Source organism: Felis catus, chromosome A2 (genome assembly GCF_018350175.1).
Source record: "Felis catus isolate Fca126 chromosome A2, F.catus_Fca126_mat1.0, whole genome shotgun sequence".
Classification (NCBI taxonomy): domain Eukaryota; kingdom Metazoa; phylum Chordata; class Mammalia; order Carnivora; family Felidae; genus Felis; species Felis catus.
The window spans coordinates 61,702,605-61,721,412 of NC_058369.1; the positions used below are offsets into that span (position 1 = coordinate 61,702,605).

Consider the following 18,808-nt stretch of genomic DNA (forward strand, 5'->3'; position numbering starts at 1 on the left):
GCTCCTTGGTATTTTCCCCAAAGGAGCTCAAAACTTGTGTCCACACAGAAGCCCACACACCGGTGTCACAGCAGCCTCACTCATAGCTGCCACGACCTGGGAGCAACCAGGATTGCTGAGGAGTGTCCCTCAGCAGGTGAACGGATACTACACGGCAGTCCAGTCACACAGTGGAGTATTACTCAGCGCTAGAAAGAAATGAGCCTTTGAGCCTGGAGAGATGCGGAGGAAACGTAAACCTTATTGCCCAGTGAAGGAAGCCAGGGCTACACACTGGTCCCAATTCTCTGACCTTCCGGAAAAGACACAAGTACGGAGACAGTACGGAGGTTGCTGGTTGCCAGGGTTTTGCGGGGAGCAATGAACAGGCAGAGTGCAGGGTTTAGCCCCGTGTGACACGACAACAGTGGGTACATGCGGGACACTTGTCCAAACCCGGAGAATGCCCAACAGCAGGAGGGAGTCCTCACATCAAACGTGGACTTCGGGTGATGATGCATCAGCGTGGGCTTGTCAGTTGTAACCAGCACACCGAATCGTGGGGGTGGTGATGGTGGGGGGATGTGGGGGACGTGGGGGAAATCTCTGTACGAAGCTTCCACTCAGTTTTGCTGTAAACCTACAACTGTTCTAAAAATGTCTATTCACAAAGTCTGTTAAAAATTTGGCGTTTTACATATTATTTTTAATACAAATACAAATTCTTAATCATTGTCATTGACTTTATTTTTATTTTTTTTAACATTTATTCATTTTTGACAGAGCATGAGCAAGGGAGGGGCAGAGAGAGAGGGAGACACAGAATCTGAAGCAGCCTCCAGGCTCTGAGCTGTCAGCATAGAGCCCCACACGGGGCTTGAACCCACAAACTGCGAGACCATGACCTGAGCCGAAGTCAGACGCTTAACTGACTGAGCCACCCAGGCGCCCCGTCATTGACTTTAAAACAAACAAAATGGCCTAAACGGGTGGGAAGCAGGCAGGACTCCTGTAGGCACATGTATGCCCTGCCCACACAGGTCCCCCAGCGGGTGAGGCCTGGGCTGCCACAGCCGCAGGGCCAGTTGGAGCACCAAGGCACTGGGCGGCATCCTTCCGGATGCTGGGGCCATGTAGGCTCCTAGTTCCTGCCCATTTTCTGAGCCTGCGGCCCCCCAGCCCTCCACTATGCATGAGCGTGACCAGATCGGCCTAACTCAGCCGGGACTGGTTTCTGCTGATAGGCACACGATTTTTGGCTGGTTGATACATATTTTTTAAGTTTATTCATTTATTTTTTTTTAAGTCTATTCATTTACTGGGGGGGGGGGGGGGGGGGCAGAAAGAGATAGAGAATCCCAAGCAGGCTCCACACTGTCAGCAAAGAGCCCAACACAGGGCTCAAACCCATGAACCGTGAGATCGTGACCTGAGCTGACATCAAGAGTTGGATGCTTAACCCGCTGAGCCACCCAGGCGCCCAGATACACACATCTTTAAAAAACAACCTTGGACTTCTGGTTTAGTCACCGCAGAAGAACTCACTCCCCTCATCCCATCCCGTCAGCGTCAGCACTGGACGCAAGAGACAACAGCTCTCAGCCGCCAGACAGTCGGGCCGTGGTCTCTGGGAGAAGCAAGGGGCCTGGGGCACGTCCCACATTCCCCGTGGCACCAGCCAGACCAGGCCAGGAAAGCAGACCCACAGAGAGCAGGGCCCTGGGACTGAGGAAACCCTGCCCCAGCAGCAGGGCCTGGGGTCAGGTCCAGAGAGGACCCTGCAGAGAGGCAGCTCGGAGACTCCGATGGCCCCGCTGGGTCTTGGCTGCACCTCTAGCTGCACTTGCATGGCGAGCGGTGGCTTCAGGTCAGGCCACTGCAGAGTCACACAGGACCTGTGCTCAGAAGCACCGTCCCTGTCTTGAAACTCTTCATAACTTCCCAAGAAGCGGCCCAAGTATTCATTTTGTCCTGGGCACCAGAGTTTGTGTATGAAGTCCCGGCAGAGCCAGAGCGAGACGAGGGGCCAGAGGGACAGCTGCTGGGGGTGGGGGTGCTGAGCCAAGACTTGAAAAGTGGTCCTGGGGCAGGGACACGGCCCAGGGACGCCCCTGCGAAGGGAGGAGTGAGGGCCACCTCCCAGCACGGCCGCCAGAAAGGGAGCCTCCAAACCCATGTCCGTGGGAAAGCTCTGGGGAGGCCCATGCTGGCCGGGCCTAAACAAAATTTGGTCTAAACCAAATGCCATCACATTTCCTGGCACGGGCAGTGCGGTGAGGGGGCCCCCGAGGGCGTCGGGCACTGACAGGAGCGGGTGCTCACCCGGCACAGCCGTCCACTGTCCCCACAAGCCAGCAGCTCGACTCTGATGGAACGTGGCTCCCTGGCGACCTCACGGCCGGAGGAGGCCTCCCATGCCTGTGCCCCCCCCCCCCCCCCCGCACCGCGTCCCAGCAGCTGCGGCCCTGGGTGAGCTGTCCAGGCCCACCCGCCTCGCCTGGGGCTTGGACACGGGCCGGGCCACAGGTCTAGCGATGGGATGACTTTCCCGCCTCCCCACGCTCTCCCCCACCACTTCCCTGCCAGACCCAGGCTGTCTTCCTGTCCTTCTTCCTCCCTCTCGTTCTTTCTCTCTCTCTTTTATTAAGGCACTCTACTGAGGTATGAAGTACAAACAGCTGCGTATTCTGTGTGTCCAACTCAAGCCTAGAGAGAAGCCTGGCATAATTTCCTTTTCCATCTCTGCCAGAGCAGACACCATGGACGGTCTTATGTCATGCTTTATGTTTCTTTGATGATCGGTGGGCCGCATCCCGTTTTTCATACCGAATGTTCCTTTTTTGGTTTTCTTCTCTAGTGTCTTTTTCTAGTTAAAAGAACACTTCAAATATTACAGATATTGACCTTCTGTCTGTGCCTGAATCTTGCTTATCTTAACCTTGTTTATAGCCTTTGGCTGGAGTAGTTTTTAATTTTATTATTACTGACCTATGAATCTAGTCCGCGTCTCCTGGCCGCCTCTCTTCTCCGAGATTATAAAAAATAACACCTCATACTTTATATCTGGTTCTTTTAAATGTCTTATTTTTTTTAATAGTATTCAGAATTTTAAGGCCATTCAAGGGTTTTACTGACCATTTCAAAAAAATTTTTTTAATGCATGTCTTTTAACATTTATTTATTTCTGAGAAAGAGAGAGAGAGAGTGCAGGGGAGGTGCAGAGAGAGGGAGCCACAGAATGCAAAGCAGGCTCTGGGCTCTGAGCTGTCAGCGCAGAGCCTGATGTGGGGCTTGAACTCACAAACCGTGAAATCATGACCTGAGCAGAAGTCAGACACCCAGCTGACTGAGCCACCCAGGCGCCCCTCTTTGTTTGTTTTTAAATCCATTTTGGGATTTCTGGGATCAGTTGACCTTCAGGAAATGCTAGTTGCAGGCAGGTCGCACAGTCAGACACCGTCTCACACATCTGCAGTGCTGGCTGCTGCTTTATTTCTCCTGATTTTTCTTTATCTTCATATATCTGATTGGATCATTTCTTTTGCCCTGTTGTCTTAGTCGACTTGGGCGTCCACAACAAAACATCACAATTTGGGTGGTTCAACAGCAAATGTGTATTTTCTCATGGTTCTGGAGGCTGGACGTCCAAGGTCGAGCTTCTGGCTGATCTGCTTTCTGGTGAGGCCTCTCTTCTTGACCCTCAGGAAGCTTCCTTCTCGGTCCCGCAGTCTTTCCTTCGTGTGTGCGCTGAGCGAGGGAGAGCCAGATGTGAGGAGGGCATAGTCCTATGTGATCGGGGCCTGCCCTCATGACCTCATTCAACCTGAGTTACTTCTGTGGAGACCCCATCTCCAACAGAGTCACGCTGGGGCTAAGGGCTTCAACACATGACTTGTTGAGAGGGACAGACGTCCAGTCCACAGCTGCCCTCAAACCCGCCGGGACCTCCCTCTGTGAGTCCAGTCCACTCTCCGTCCTTACAAGAGGCCTTCATCTCCAATGTCCTATTTCCTTCTAATTTCATAATTTCCCTTTGCGGCAGCTCTGCTCGGGTCTTCTTTATTGTTCTCTCTTTCCGCTGAAACCCCCATGTCTTCACGCATGCTGTCCACCCTTAGCACTACACCCTATCACACGCTCCCCGGGATTAAAGACTGTCTTCCCACACTGCTGCAGGCCATGCCTGGGTCTGCTTCTATCGACTGTCGCCTCACTGGATGATGGGCCACATCAGCTTGCTTTTTTGGGGTGCCTGTATTAAAGTTCTCCAAAGAAATAGAGCCAATAAAAGACACACACACATAAAGGAATTAATAGAATTAATATAAAGATATTTATCACAAGGAATTAACTTGCATGAAAACAGAGGCTGACACATCCCAAGGTCTGCAAGGTGAACTGGCAGCCAGGGCCCCGGGACAAGTGATGGGGTAAGTTCCAGGCAGGAGGCAGGAGGAAGGTGGGACAGATTCGTGACTGAATGCCAGGCATTGTCAGCGGCCATGTGCCCAGGACGGCCTGCCCCTTCCGGTGCTGGCTGTTGGTTCTGGGCTCAGCTGTGTGGCCTGCGGGCAGCAGGATCATACCTTCCTCTGGGTGGAGTGGGGCAGGGTGGCATCTGAGTGGGTCGGGGTCTGCTGCAGCAGGCCAGGTGGCCCTGTGCTGGCCGGTGGCCCTCTGTTCTCTTTCATCTCCCCGAACGGGAACGGTAGAGGGCCACCAGCTGGCAATCGACACACCCCATGTTTCCCTTGGTGCCCCCCTGCCCTCAGAGCACCACGAGTATCTGGGACCTGAGCCTCTGCGTGGACTTGGCTCTCGGTCGAATCCCAGGTGCTACCTGGTGTGAGGCCCGCCTGGCTGGTTTCTGCCAGGCCTCCTGTTCCAGTCTCAGGCTCTGGTAGCCTCAGGCCGGGGCCCCACTCACGGCTCCCGCAGCAGATGCATGGTCACTCCTGGGATCTTACTGGGAAGCCCTTGTCCTGGAGGGTCTCTCAGGGCCCAGGTCTTCCCTCAGACTCTGGCAGGCCCTGAGCACCGGTGCCTCAGGGAGCTCCTTGGTCCCCTGGACCCCCCACCGTCTTCCTTATGAGTACTTAGTGACGGCTCTTGGAAGAGAGCTGAGCTATGTGTGTCTGGAGCCCCCCCCGGGGACTGACAGGTTGTCGCCAAAGGCAGTGCCAGTGCGTGTGGCCCAGGGGTTCTCAGAGAGGACTTGCATTTGCTTTAACACTCTGCTGTCCCTGTCTCGAAATCCTTGATAAATTTTTTTAATTGTATTTATTAAAAAAAAATTTTTTTGTAATGTTTATTTACTTTTGAGAGAGACAGTGTGAGCGATGGAAGGACAGAGACAGAGAGGGAGACACAGAATCTGAAGCAGCTCCAGGCTCCGAGCTGTCAGCACAGAACCTGACACGGGGCTCAAACTCCTGAACTGGGAGATTATGACCCGAGCTGAAGTCTCTTAACCTACTGAGCCACCCAGACGCCCCACCATGGTTTTTTTGTTTGTTTTAATTTCAAGCCAAGCCCTGCTGATGAGCACCGAGCAGAGAGTCAGGGAGAATGGGCGTCCACCCTGGCTCTACCTTTGGCTGGCTGTGCAGTCTTCAGGAAATTTCTCATCCTCCCTGAGCTTTCTCTGCCCTTGGGGAAAACAGCAGCGTCACGGGGTTGGGGGGCCCTGACAGTCCCCAGAATTCTGAAGGAACTGGGCCTCGTTGCCCTGCTTCAGGTACTGCGCCCCTTTCTGTGCCGGGGACATTTCCCACCTGGCGAGTCCCAGGGGAGGCTGTGTGCACACTCCAGACAGCAGCAGCCTCCAGAGATCTGCGTGATCCCGGCTCCACTGGCAGATGGACCGCCCCCGCCCCGCCATCGCCATCGCGTTGACGATTCTGGAGGCCGAGGCAGCAGCTGCATTCCCTCCCCCAACCCCACCCCCCCGCCCCCCCACCCCCCCACCCCCGCCCCGCCCCACCTCCCGCCGGGGCCGTCATGGGCTGGGGCGTCTCCCCCAGCGGCGGGTGCTGCTTTCCCGGCTCTGATCGCCTGCTACTTCCCGGCCTGTGACCCCTTCTGCCACCGGCCAGCCAGCTGCCCAAAGCGTTGCTCCTGCTCCCTCCTCACCAGCGGGAGGCGGGGTGGGGGGGGGGAGGGTGGAGGGTGGCAGCGTGCCCGGACCCACACATTCATCTTCCCGGATTCCTGCACCAGGGTGCAAGCAGCTGGGCGGGCTCCCGGGGAAGCCGCCGAGAACAGGCCTGACTGGTGACGTCACTCCCAGCCTTCTGGCCTCTTCCTTCTCTCCCCTTCCTAGTCTTCCGGCAGGCAGTGGGATGAAGAACGTGAACTTGGGGGCTGCGGAGAGGCCCCTGAGGTGACTGGCCTGAGCCTGAGGGACGGCAAGAGCAGAGGTCCCCGGGGCCCCTGTCTGGCGATTTGGGACCTGGGGCTTCTTTATGTAGGAAAAGGACTCGGGGTTATTTTGTTTTACCTTAACAGCTGATATCTCATTTATTAAAGTTGTCATTTTAAAACATAACTCTTTAGCTTAGAAACCATGTTAGTATCTTTGTGAGTATAGCAGATTTGAACTTGTTTTTAATAATTTTCAAATATTTCCTTTTTTTAATGTGTGTGGTTTTTTTTTTTTTTTTTTTTTTTTTTGGACACAGAGACAGAGAGAGCATGCAGGGGAGGGGCAGAGAGAAGGGGACAGAGGATCCAAAGTGGGCTCCACACTGTCAGCACAGAGCCTGATGTGGGGCTTGAACCCATGAACCATGAGATCATGACCCGAGCCAAAGTCTGACTCTTAACCAACTGAGCCACCCAGGTGCCCCTCAGTCAATTTTTAACTTCACATTTGAAAATGCAGTTTTGGGACGGGAACAGGGAGTTACTAAAAACAGGCACAAGGTCCTTTTTGGAGCCAAGAGAATGTTCTAATCTTAGATTGTGGCGGGATCTGCACAGCTCTGATTTCTCTCTCTTTTTTTAATTTTATTTATTTATTTTGAGAGAGAGAGAGAGAGAGAGCACGCAAGCAGGCGGAGCAGGGGAAGGACAGAGAGAGAGGGAGGAAGAAAATCCCAAGCAGGCTCTGCCCTGACAGCACGGGGCTGGAAATAAGGAACAGAGAGATCATGACCCTGACCTGACGCCAAGAGTCGGACACTCAACCGACTGAGCCCCCCCAGGCGCCCCACAGCTCTGGTTTCTACAATTCACTGAACTATATGTTTAACACAAGTGAATTCCATGTAGGTACATAAATCAAAGAGAAAAACAAGTGCATACTCTAACACCTAACCAAGGTCGGTGCCAGCGACAACGGCCTGTGGCCACCCCAGCATGCCTGTCCCGGGCCCGGCTCCTGCCCGCAGCCCACTCAGGGCCCCCTGTCCTCACTGGAAGGGGACGCACGGACCACGTGTTTGTTTCCTCTCTCCCAAAGCACCCTTACGCATGATGCCACAGTCAGATCCATAAACATCTTCTCCGTATCGGGTCAACCTTGCCCCATGGTGCCTTCGCGGCCTTCCCGGGCCCAGCTGCTCTGGGGGGCAGGCGTGCCTGCTGAGAGGTGTCCCCTGCACAGCTCTCCTGACTGAGGGCACCGGGAGCTGTGCTCTGCCCGTGACCTTCAGCACGGAGATAAATTCCCATGGGACCCACTGTGGTGGGGTTTCCCCACCTGCTGCTGCTGTGCCCTGACCCGAGCGGTGGGGCTGGGCACTGCAGCCCCGAGTGGGGCGCCCTACTCCTCCATGGGGTCAATGCCAGCCACCACAGAGCACGAGTCCTTGCGGCTTGTGAATCCGAGATCCTGGAGCCTGAGCAGGGACAGCTTGGGGTGCGAGTGACCGCAGGGTATGCAAACTCACTGACTAGCCCCCTGGGGGGACACCTCAGTGCCAGGCTCTCACCACACACACCAGGGCTGACCTCGTGTATGTGTTAGCTCAGTGCATCTTTGCTGAGTTTTGATTCTGCATGGTGTTCTCAAGCAACCAGTTCTGGGAGAGCTCAGGAAAGCTTCCCAGAAAGGACCAAGCACAGTGGGGAGCTCTGCTGGCAGGGAGCAGGGAGGCCCTGCACAGCCCAGGGGTGAGCCTTGCACACACAGGGAGCAGTGTGGGGAAATTCAGCGCCGCCGGAGAAGAGTGGAAGGCGAGCCAGCTGAGACAGGGCTGCTGTGGGCCACGCTCTGTAGTGTAGGCAACCAGGAACCCAGGAGAGGCCATCCAGCACAGGAGTTACAATTGCAGAGGGTTTTGAGAATAAGCATCCTGGAAGTCCCTGGAAAAACTGGGGCCCAGTAATCAGTCAGGAGGCTGCTGCAAACAAGGCCAAGCAGGAGCTGTAGCTGTGGGCACAGAGACCAAGCCTGTGGAGGAGGAAGAGGAGGGGGAGGAGGAGGAGGAAGGAGAGGTAGAGGAGGGGGGGGAGGGGGGAGGGGGAGGAGGAAGGGGAGGGGGAGGAAGAAGGGAAGGTGGAAGGAGAGAAGGGGGATGGGGAGGAGCAGGAGGTGCAAGAGGGGAAGGAGGAGGGAGGGAGAGGAGGAGGGAGAGGAGGGAAAGGAGGAGGGAGGAGGAGGGAGAGGAGGAGGAGGGTAGCATAGCAGCCTAGGCTGTGGCCTGGAGAGGGAACTGGAAGAGCTCTGTGAGGCACTCATCCATGGGGAGGACCCGGTGAGCAGGGAGGATCCGTAGGAACTGTGGAGTGAGCTGTGGGTCTGGGGGCAGGTTTAGAAGCCTCCTGATGATCTGAGCCTTGGGAACGGAGGAGGTTGGTCATGGTGCGTGTGCAAGGAACCCCACAGGATCAAACACGGAACTTTGACATGGGAGTAATCTGTGGAGGAGTTCACAGGGAAAGGCAGGGCTGGAGAATGCCTTGAGGGAGCAGTAGGGGGGCGGACACCTTCCTGATGGAGGGTGTCCTCACGTAAAGTTCACCCTGGATGAAGCCCTGAGACGGCGGGCTGTGAAGTCACCAGTGGTCCCAGAAGATGCAAGGTGACCACGCCCGCCCCTGGGCAAGAGGCACAAGGGAGGTGAGTTACCCTCTTCCAAAGCTGTCTGTTTTCTGGATGTTTCAATGCCCTGATTTCCCCCCTATTACCTTCTCTTGCTCAGAGACGCTCTGGACAGAAGTTTTGTTTACAACCCGCTGTAGGAGCGAAGCCACAGCACTGCACTTGTGGGTACAGAACCCAGGCTGCCCGTCCCTTTGGGCCCTGCTGAGTTCAGTCTGGTTCATTCCAGCACCGTAGGGACAGCCCTACATTCCTGAGGTTCTGGGCCTGCCCCTCCTTTGCTGGTTAGAAAGTCCAGTTCAACAGGTAAGGGTAATAATGAAGGATTCCCTACAACACCGGCTCCCCCAGAAACAAATCACCAGCGGTTAGTTTTCTTGAATTAGGCAGTGGCCTTGCTGATGCTGCCGGTTACAAGAGGACCGGACTCTCAATGGCGCCAGGTAAGTCACACGGGCTGATTTCTTTTCTCATCCACACACTCGTTCCTTTCTTAGGAGGGGTCCCTAGCTGCTGCAAGGGTCAGCGTGGAGGAAGGACCGGAGTGCAGGGCGCTTGTATCTCAGGGCCTTGGGCGTTTCATTTTCAGTCACAGGGGAACGAGCAGCTTCAAGGTCACAAAGCACCAGGTGAGAAGGGCGCGGGGGGGGGGGGGGGGGACGGGGGGAACAGTTTCTGGCTTTGGGGACACCCGGGGCGGGCTCCTCCCACGGCGGAGCCTCCTCAGGCACGTGTGTCAGTGGGGGCACGAAGTCCCAGCCCAGGTGCGCTCTGGTGGCAGCTAGCGACCCTTGGGATGCAGGACGCCCGACACCCGGCGCATCCCAAGGCTTCCCCGGTAGTGCGGAGAAGAAAGCGAGTTGGAAACCAGATGATGCTCTGGATACTGCAACTCAGGGGCGGACGAGAACCTGTCAAGTCCCTCCTCTGGGCTCCGCACGCACAGAGAACCGGGTCACCGCTGGCGTGCGAGCCTGGAGGCTGACCAGGGCGCGCTCCCGGGCGCCCGGGGTCGCGGCCCAGTCCTGCCCCCACGTGCGGGAGCGCAGAGGCGCAGAAGGACGGAGAAGGAGGGCGGAAGAGCACACAGCGCCTTTGCAGGTACGAGTCTGCCAGGCTCTCGAGTCAACGTCTTCCTGCTGGAGAAAATTCAGACGGACTGAGCAAGATATTTATGGAAAGTAGGGCATTTTGGAAGCATTTCGTAACTTCTCAGACGGGGACGACGGCACCTCCCGTGCGCGGAAGAGGCGATGTCCCAGCCCCCGCCCCCCGCCCCGAGCCCCCAGACATATGCGGGGTAGCGGGGTCACCCGGGACCGGGCGACCTTGGCGGGGCGGCGCGACCTTGAGGCCTGCGTTCGCCTCAGTTGCCCCCTCTGCGCAATGGGGACACGCCCTGATCACCGGGCTGCGTGGGTCCGCCCGCGCCGCAGACCCCTTTCCCGCGCGCCCTCGGGCTCCGCCGGTCCCCCGGGCCTCCGTCCCCGCGCCCGGCCCCTGTCCCAGTCCCCACGCCGCAGTACCGCGACGGAGCCCGCGGGCGGGAACCTGCCTACGCCGCCAACGCGCACGCGCGCCGCCGGCCCGCCCCGCTGGCGCCGTCTCAGCTCATAGGCCAGCCACACCATCACTCCGACCGGCCAGCGGTAGCGATTGGCCAGGGTCCGGGCGCGCGACCGGCCGTGGGCGGGGCCCGGGCGGCTATAAAAGAGGCCGCGGCGGAGCTCGTGCCGCCTTGCAGACGCCGCCGCCCCGGAATTGCCCGCACCTCTTAACCATGGTCAACCCCATCGTGTTTTTTGACATCGCCGTGGACGGCGAGCCCTTGGGCCGCGTCTCCTTCGAGGTCGGCGGGCGGGCGGGGTGTGCCGGGCGGGCGCGGGCGGCTCCGGGGCGGCGGCGGGCGGGGGGCGCGGGCGGGCGGGTGGCGCCATTTCCTGATGAGGGGCCATTTTGGGAGGCCGGGGGCGGCGGGGGAGGGGCGGCGGCGGACAAAGGCGGGGCGGCGCGCACGTGTTTAGGCCGCGCGGGGTCGCGGTGGGGGCTGGGTGAGGGCGATGCCCGCAGGCGCGGCCGCGGGGGTGTGCGGGCGGCGGGGAGCGGCGGCGGGCGCACTGCGGAAGCGGGCCCGGCCCCGCCCGGCGGAAGCCAGCGGCGCCCCCGCCCCGCGCAGACGACGCCGGCCCCGCCCGCGCCTAACGGTCCTCTTCGGCCGCCTCCCGGGAGCCCGCGGCCCTCGGGGTGCGCGTCCCCGCTCTCCTCCGGGGGCTCGGGCGGCCCCGCGAGAAGGGCGGGGACGGGGCGGCCGGGAGGGGGTGGCGTTCACGCGCGCAAAGGGTGCGGGCTGAGACGGACGCCCGCGGATTACGGTGTTGAGTGGGCTGTACGCCCGCGCGCGGCCCGAACTCCCGGCCTTGAGATGGCGGCGCCTGCTCCGCAGCCGGAGGGAGGGTTCGGTCGCACGTGTTCGAAACGGTTCGTGGAGGCCTGAACAGCTGTCCTCGCGGACGGGCTTCGTCCCCTCGTGTGTGGTCAGGACGCGCCCCTCACGCGCGGGAGGGGTTCTGCGGGAGCCTCGCCGGTTTCCTGCGGTTGTGCTCGGGTGGGGGACGGGGGCACGTGGGAGACGCCCCACGGGCTGCACGGCCGGGGGAGGAGTCCTGTCTGGTGCTGGATTTGCGGGGGGGGGGGGGGGGGGGGGACGGTCTCTGTTACTCTGCGAGACCCCACAGGGCCCCGAGGCTTCAGGTAGTGGCTCAGGTTTGGGGCCAGTGGTTCTTGCAGAAGCATTCTTTTAGGGTGAGAAAGTGGGCTCGTGCTCGTGGAGCTCCCCTCCCCCCGCCCCCCCAGACTCCGTGAGCCGCAGTGAGGGGCAGGCGTGGTGAAGTAACGCTCCGTCTTGTCTTACAGCTGTTTGCAGACAAAGTTCCCAAGACAGCAGGTTAGTTCTCTTGTCTAATTCACTGTTACCTGTTCGGATTTTAGTTGTGTGCGTGACCAATGTTTTTGTCTCTTAATAGAGAATTTTCGTGCTCTCAGCACTGGGGAGAAAGGATTTGGTTACAAAGGTTCCTGCTTTCACAGGATTATCCCGGGATTTATGTGCCAGGTATGAAATTCATGGACTCTGGTTTGGGTGATGGTCCTTGAGCTTGAGCTAGAGCTAGGAGAACGCAGCATGAGTGCATGGGAGCTGTTTTCTGCCAGTCTGGTCCGGCTTCACCTTCTAGTCCATTTAAACTTGAGTTTGAAGTTAGGTCTCTGCAGACTTGGCTTGTTTTCTGACGCTGTTGCCGGAAGTGACAGGTTTTGCTCACTCCACAGGGTGGTGACTTCACACGCCATAATGGCACTGGAGGCAAGTCCATCTACGGGGAGAAGTTTGACGACGAGAATTTCATCCTGAAGCACACAGGTCCTGGCATCCTGTCCATGGCGAACGCCGGACCCAACACGAACGGTTCCCAGTTTTTCATCTGCACCGCCAAGACCGAGTGGTAAGGGCAGATCCCTGCAGCAAGGAGCGCTGCCTGCTTCAGCCTGGCCTTGTTTCTAGCGTGGGAGGATGTGAGAAAGCCGAAACGGGGGTCCGTGGAGAAAGCAAGATACCGAGCATAGCACAACGGGGCGCTGAGCTGAGTAGTTAAGACCAGTACTTGTGGGGTGCCCAGCGGCTCGGTCTGCAGAGCATGCACCCTTTTGTGTCCAGGTTGGAGGTGGAGGTAATCAACAACAATAGACTTAAAAAGCAAGTGAACACAAACTACAAAAGAGTAGTACTTAGATCTCCTTGGCCTGTGGGTGTTGGCCCTTTAGGGGTCCATTGTAAATTCGGGAGTTCTGACAGGAGTTGGAGAATCTTCTGACTCCTGGTGACCTATAGTGTTGCCGTTTCTGTTAGAAGGATGAGGTGTTCACTGTTGATCCACATTAACTGGTACTGACGACTGTGTAACTCAGCCTCCAGCTGTTCTTCCGGGGTTGCAGTACTGCTCTGTGGGTCTCTGTTCTCGGGGTGCGGCGCAGGCTCAGTGGCCCCTGGGCACCAGTGCTGACGCTCCATCTCGTTTCCAGGTTGGATGGCAAGCACGTGGTGTTTGGCATGGTGAAGGAAGGCATGAACATCGTGGAAGCCATGGAGCGCTTTGGGTCCCGGAACGGCAAGACCAGCAAGAAAATCACCATTGCTGACTGTGGACAAATCTAATAAATTTGACTCGTGTTTTATCTTAACTACCAGACCATTCCTTCTGTAGCTCGGGAGAGCGCCCTTCTGCCCCCATCTGCTCGAAATCTAGAGTCCCTGTGTTCCTGCCGCAGTTCCACGGGTCCTGTGTCCTCCTTACTCCCCTCCAAGTTTAGCTGGATTGCAGAGTGAAGTTTATGATCATGAAATAAAAGCTAAACAACACTTGTCTGTCCTTGTGTGGCGCGGGGGTCCTGCAGCTCGCATTTTTGGCAACACTGCAGTTTGCTGGATTCCACAGCTGCCATTTCTGCTTCCCTGGCCCAAAGGTCCTGGGGTGGGGGGTGTTGAAGATGTGGGTGGGGGCAAGGAAGGAAAGAGCCAGGATTTTCGGAGGGAGGTGGTGACCACGGGCAGGCGGGACAGGTGCTCCTTTAAGGGGAGCGGGGACAAATTTGCACTTGGCACGTGGACTGGCACCACAGTAAGTGGAGAATCCCTCTAACACTGGAGAATGAGTGCGCCACTCGCTCTTCTAAGACCCCATTATTTCTTGGTTTTGATGAAGTTTGAAAAGGGTGTTAGGAGAGGCTAATTGTGCTGTTTATCAGCAGGGAAAACTGAGTGTTGGGCCTCAGGCTCTGGGGAAGGGTCTTTGGATCCGGTTTAGTCTGGGGGTATAGAATTGGGGCAAAAGGTGTGCAGTAAAGTCCAATTCTGGAATTGTTGACAAAGTCTGGTAGACCCTGGCCTGTGGGGGTGCCTGGTACTGTGACCCACGGTCCTTGCTCTCCCCGAACAGTGATCCCCTCCTGGCCCCCTCAAGGTCCCACAGTCACTCAGTCACGCAGATCTAACGGTCACAAGCTGTAAGATTTGGCAAAGGAGAGGCCCTTCCCCCTTTAACTGGGCTGCAAACTGGTGACCAGAGCTAGTTGCACAGGCTGAGGGGCACCCTCTCCCTGCAGGTCCCCTCCCCACCGGGGCTTTTGACCCACAGCCATTTCTGTCCTGATGGTGTGAGAATGTTTGTAATTAGGCTGCTGGCTGCTTCCAAATGCTTGTGCCTCTAGGTGTGTCCCGTTTCCCCTGCTCCCTGGGTGACTGCAGTGACCTTTAATGTCCATGGATGGCTTGTGTCCAGGTGGTGACAGGCTTTCATCAACCCAACCTCACTTAGAGTTGTCCTCGAGCACGTGATCACACCTGCCTAGTCACTGATTGTGTGTATTCTGCCGCCGAGTGTCTGACACCGATGCGCCGCGCTGGGTACTGGAAAAAAAGGTAACCAAAGTAGAGTGGTGCCTGACTTAGCTTTCCAAGGGGCAGGCAGGCCAGCTGCCAAGAGTTGGTAACGTGGTGTTAGTGTGTGTAATGAGGCCTCATCGGTCCCGAGTGGCTTTCCTGGAGAGTTTACCAAGTGAGGGAAAGAAAGGCCCAAGCCAAGAACTTGCAAGTGCAAAGACCGCACTTCCCCTGCTCTGTGTATCGTTTTCCGGCTGTTTCAGGCTGTCGCCAGGCAGGAGAGAGCCACCAGGCGGGAGAGAGCCGGAGAGAGCCATCAGGCGACCTTCGCACTGTCACTTCTATTATTAACATAACTATGGAGGGGCACCTGGGTGGCTCAGATAAGCATCCAACTCTTGATCTTGGCTGAGGTCATGATCTCACTGTTCCTGAGGTCGAGCCCCATGTGGAGCTCTGTGCTGGCAGCATGGAGCCTGCTTGGCATTCTGTCTCTGTCTCTCCCTGCCCCTCCCTGCTCTCAGGAACATGCATGCACCCACTCTTTTTCAATAAGTAAACATTAAAAAAAAAATTGTATGGAGATTATAATTATACACCATAAATGTACTTTTTTTTTTTTTTTAAACTCTTTAGGGACACCTGGGCGGCTCAGTAAGTTGAACGTTTGACTTCGCCTCAGGTCATGATCTTGTAGTTCATGGGTTCAAGCCCGGCATTGGGCTCGCAGCTGTCAGCACAGAGCCTGCTTTGGATCCTCTGTCCCCCTCTCTCTGCCCCTCCCCTGCTTGTGCTCTCTCAAAAATAAATACTAAAAATATGTAAGATCTTTGGCCTCCACTTTTTTCTATGTCATTGGCTCCTCAAGTGGTTCAGGACGTTGACTTCAAGGAACGTGCTTGATTCTGGAGCTGCCCACTGCCACCCGTTCCTGTCCCCTGCTCGTTTAGCTCCTGGATTCTCTGTAAACTGGAAGCTAGGCCGAGAATCCCAATTTAGACACAAGCTCCACATTTGTAGCAGGAAGACTTTGTGGGTGACTGTGTACGTGATCCTGCCTCCTGGGGGGTGCACGCGACCTCAGGCCGACTCACCAGACAGCCCCCTGGGAGGCACTGTGTCCTCTTCCCAGCGAGGAGGCAATCTGTGGGCGATACTTTGCCTCGGTCTGAACCCTGTTCCCAGACCTTGCGCCTGATGGCTCTGCCTTCGCACCCGTGAACGATCTTTGCCTCGATCAATGATTATTCTGTAGTTGTAAAAACAATTTCAAATCTCTCCCTCTTCCAGTTACTAAGGGCTCAGGAAGTTTTACTGAACCTGTTACAAACAATACAATTTTTGACACTCAAACCACCCCCCGTCTGACCAGCAGGAGCCCCTCTGAGCTGCCCTGTGTTGCTTGGACCTGGTGGTCCCAGGGGTCTGTGAGCCCTTCCTTGTGAGCTGCAGTTATAAGAGGGTCTGGGGACAGCAGAGGTCAACGCGTCCATGCAATTGGCCACCTAACTCGGGGGGAACAGTCTTCGTTTTCACAACCGTACAGTTCACCTGTGAGCTCCCAGCTTGTACTCGTTTAACTATTAACTATTTGACTTGGCGCATGTCACATGCAGGCACTTGAGGACACCTGTGTCTGCATGTATATTTTTGCTGCCTGAGACCCAACCTTGTTTCGTGTCCTCCCCTCCTCCTCCCTGTTCTCTGACTGGATTGTTTCGAAGCAAATTCCAGACGTATCATAGGCACAGATATTCTAGTAGTTTGTCTCTAAAAGATATGAATTTGCATTTTTAACATAACCAAAATACCACTATTTGCATCTAAAATAATGATTCCTGGGCGCCTGGGTAGTACAGTCGGTTGAGCATCCAACTCTTGATTTTGGCTGTCATGATCCCAGGGTTTATGAGATCGAGCCCTGTGTCGGGCTCTACATCGACAGCTCAGACCCTGCTTCATGCCCCCCCCCACCTCCCCCACTCACGTTCTCTCTCTCTCTCTCTCAATAGATAAAGAGCATAAAACATCAGGCAAATAAGGGCCATTGATGAATACTTATGTGATAAAATAGGGTGTAATAAAATAATTACGTGATAAATATGGTAAAATTTTTTTAAATTTATTTTTTGGAGAGACAAAAAGTGTGAGGAGGAGAGAGGCAAGAGAAAGAGAGAGAGAATCCTAAGCAGGCTCTGTGATGTCAGCTCAGCACCTGGAGCCTGCTTCAGATTCTGTCTCCTCTGCCCCTCCCCTGCTCCCAAGGGCACGTGCACCCACACACACTCTTTCTCTCTCAAAAAAACAAAAAACAAACAAAAAAAAAAGTTTTCTGTTGGAGACACCTGTTAAGGCACCACAGAGGGAACACAAAGTCTGGGAGGGGACGGACTTCAACACAGGCCCAGGCCCGTGAGTGGGGTGGGGGACAGGTACATGCAGGGCAACAAGGACCACCCGTGGGGGTGGAGGGCGGGGCCCAGCTGTTTGACTTTGTCTCCATTAGAAAACAAAACAAGGGGCACCTGGGTGGCCAGCTCAGGTCACGATCTTCGATCTTCGGGCTTGTGAGTTTGAGCCCACGTTGGGCTCTGTGCTGACAGCGCGGAGCCTGCTTAGAATTCTCCCTCTCTCTGTCCCTTCCCTACTCACTCTCTCTCAAAATAATCTTAAAAAAAAAAATTCCTCTTTAAAAAACTGAAAACAATTCTAGGAACACCACAAGCAACTGCCAAAGGGAGGCCGGTATCTGCAGCAATTACCTAGAAAACTCTAGTAAAAGTCACTCTTCTCTATTTTGCCTTCTTTGCTATTGTTACTTTGGCTTCCGGAAACTACTAAAATTTCACAGGATAATCGCGGGCCCACTCAACACAGAAACCTCAAAATACGTGCTAACTGAATCCAAAATTGAAATGTTCTTTATTCCTGCCTTGTAAATCAAAGAGCAGTTCGGCAGGAATTCTGGATGCATAAGGATGGCAAGCGTGTCCCCCATCGGCGCCCCCCGTGGAATGCTGGGACAGGCCCCTTCCAGGAGAGTGGCTGGCACAGCTCAACCGGCAGTTTTCACATGGCAGGCGCCAGGTGCCCCCCGACGAGGTACCGCAGGGAGTACAGTGTCACCTGGGAATTATTTTTGTGAAAAAGCAAAACGCAACAAAAGCCAACCCCTCAAGATCTGTCGGCTTATGGGAAATTTAGGGGAAAGACATCTCAAATACCAGCAGGATGCATTCAGTAAAACTGAGAAAATTCCACAAACAACCCCGTTTCTTTAAAAATTGTAAGGAAAAGGGAGGAGAAACCCATGGATTAAAAAGAAACAAGGTGGGGGGAGGCGCCTGCAGGACTCGGTTGAGCGTCCGACTTCGGCTCAGGTCATGATCTCGCAGTTTGTGGGTTCGAGCCCCGCATTGGGCTCTGCACTGACAGCTTGGAGCCTGGAGCCTGCTTCAGATTCTGTGTCTCCCTCTCTCTCTGCCCTCCCCCGCTCATGCTCTGTCTCTGTCTCAAAAATGAATATAAACATTTAAAAAAATTAAAAAAAAAAATAGAAAAGAAACAAGAGGGATCAACAAAATCTAGGATATAGAACAAGCTAGGGCACCTGGCCGGCTCAGTCGGTAGAGCATGCAACTCGTTCTTGGGGTTGTGAGTTCGAGCCCCATGCTGGCTGCAGAGATTATTAAACAAACTTAAAGAAAAAAAAAGGGGCACCCGGGTGGCTCACTTGGTTCAGTGTCCAACTTTGGCTCAGGTCACGATCTCACAGTTTGTGAGTTCGAGCCCCATGTTGGCTCTGTGCTGCTGACAGCTTGGAGCCTGTTTCGGATCCTGTCTCCCTCTCTCAAAAATAAAAAAAAGATCCAGAACACGTCTGGATCTTGATTCAAACCAACCATAAACAAATTGATAGGAAAGTGTGAACAAATAGGTCAGATATTATAAAATGCTGTCAGGGCACCTGGGTGGCTCAGTTGGTTGGTTAAGTGTCTGACTTCAGCTCAGGTCGTGATCTCACAGTAAGTTTGCGCCCACGTCAGGCTCTTCACGGACAGCTTGTAACCTGCTTGGGTTCTGTCTCCCTCTTTCTCTGTGTCCCTCCCCCGCCAAATAAAGTTTAAAAAAAATCTTAAAAAATAAAACATTAAATGCTGTTTTAAGATTGCAATTATGCCCCATCTTTAGAGACTCACACTTAAGTATAGATATAAGGCAGGAAGTCATGCCTGAAACAGGATTCAAACCAACCCACCAGGGAGCTGACAGGTGAAACAACACTGACCGCAGGAGGGTTGTTGGAAGGTGGAGGGTAAGTACACGGGGGGTTCATTATACTCTTCTCT

At 55.4% G+C, this 18,808-nt stretch overlaps 1 protein-coding gene across 1 annotated transcript; it reads left to right on the forward strand.

The window, feature by feature from the left end:
• The first annotated feature begins 10,781 nt into the window (after positions 1-10,781).
• PPIA (peptidylprolyl isomerase A) lies at positions 10,782-13,439 on the forward strand. Its single transcript, NM_001009370.1, is given in 5 exon segments — positions 10,782-10,874; positions 11,939-11,969; positions 12,049-12,137; positions 12,353-12,525; positions 13,103-13,439. Coding segments are annotated over 5 exon segments (495 nt in total). The 5' UTR covers positions 10,782-10,805; the 3' UTR covers positions 13,236-13,439.
• The last annotated feature ends 5,369 nt before the right edge of the window (positions 13,440-18,808 follow it).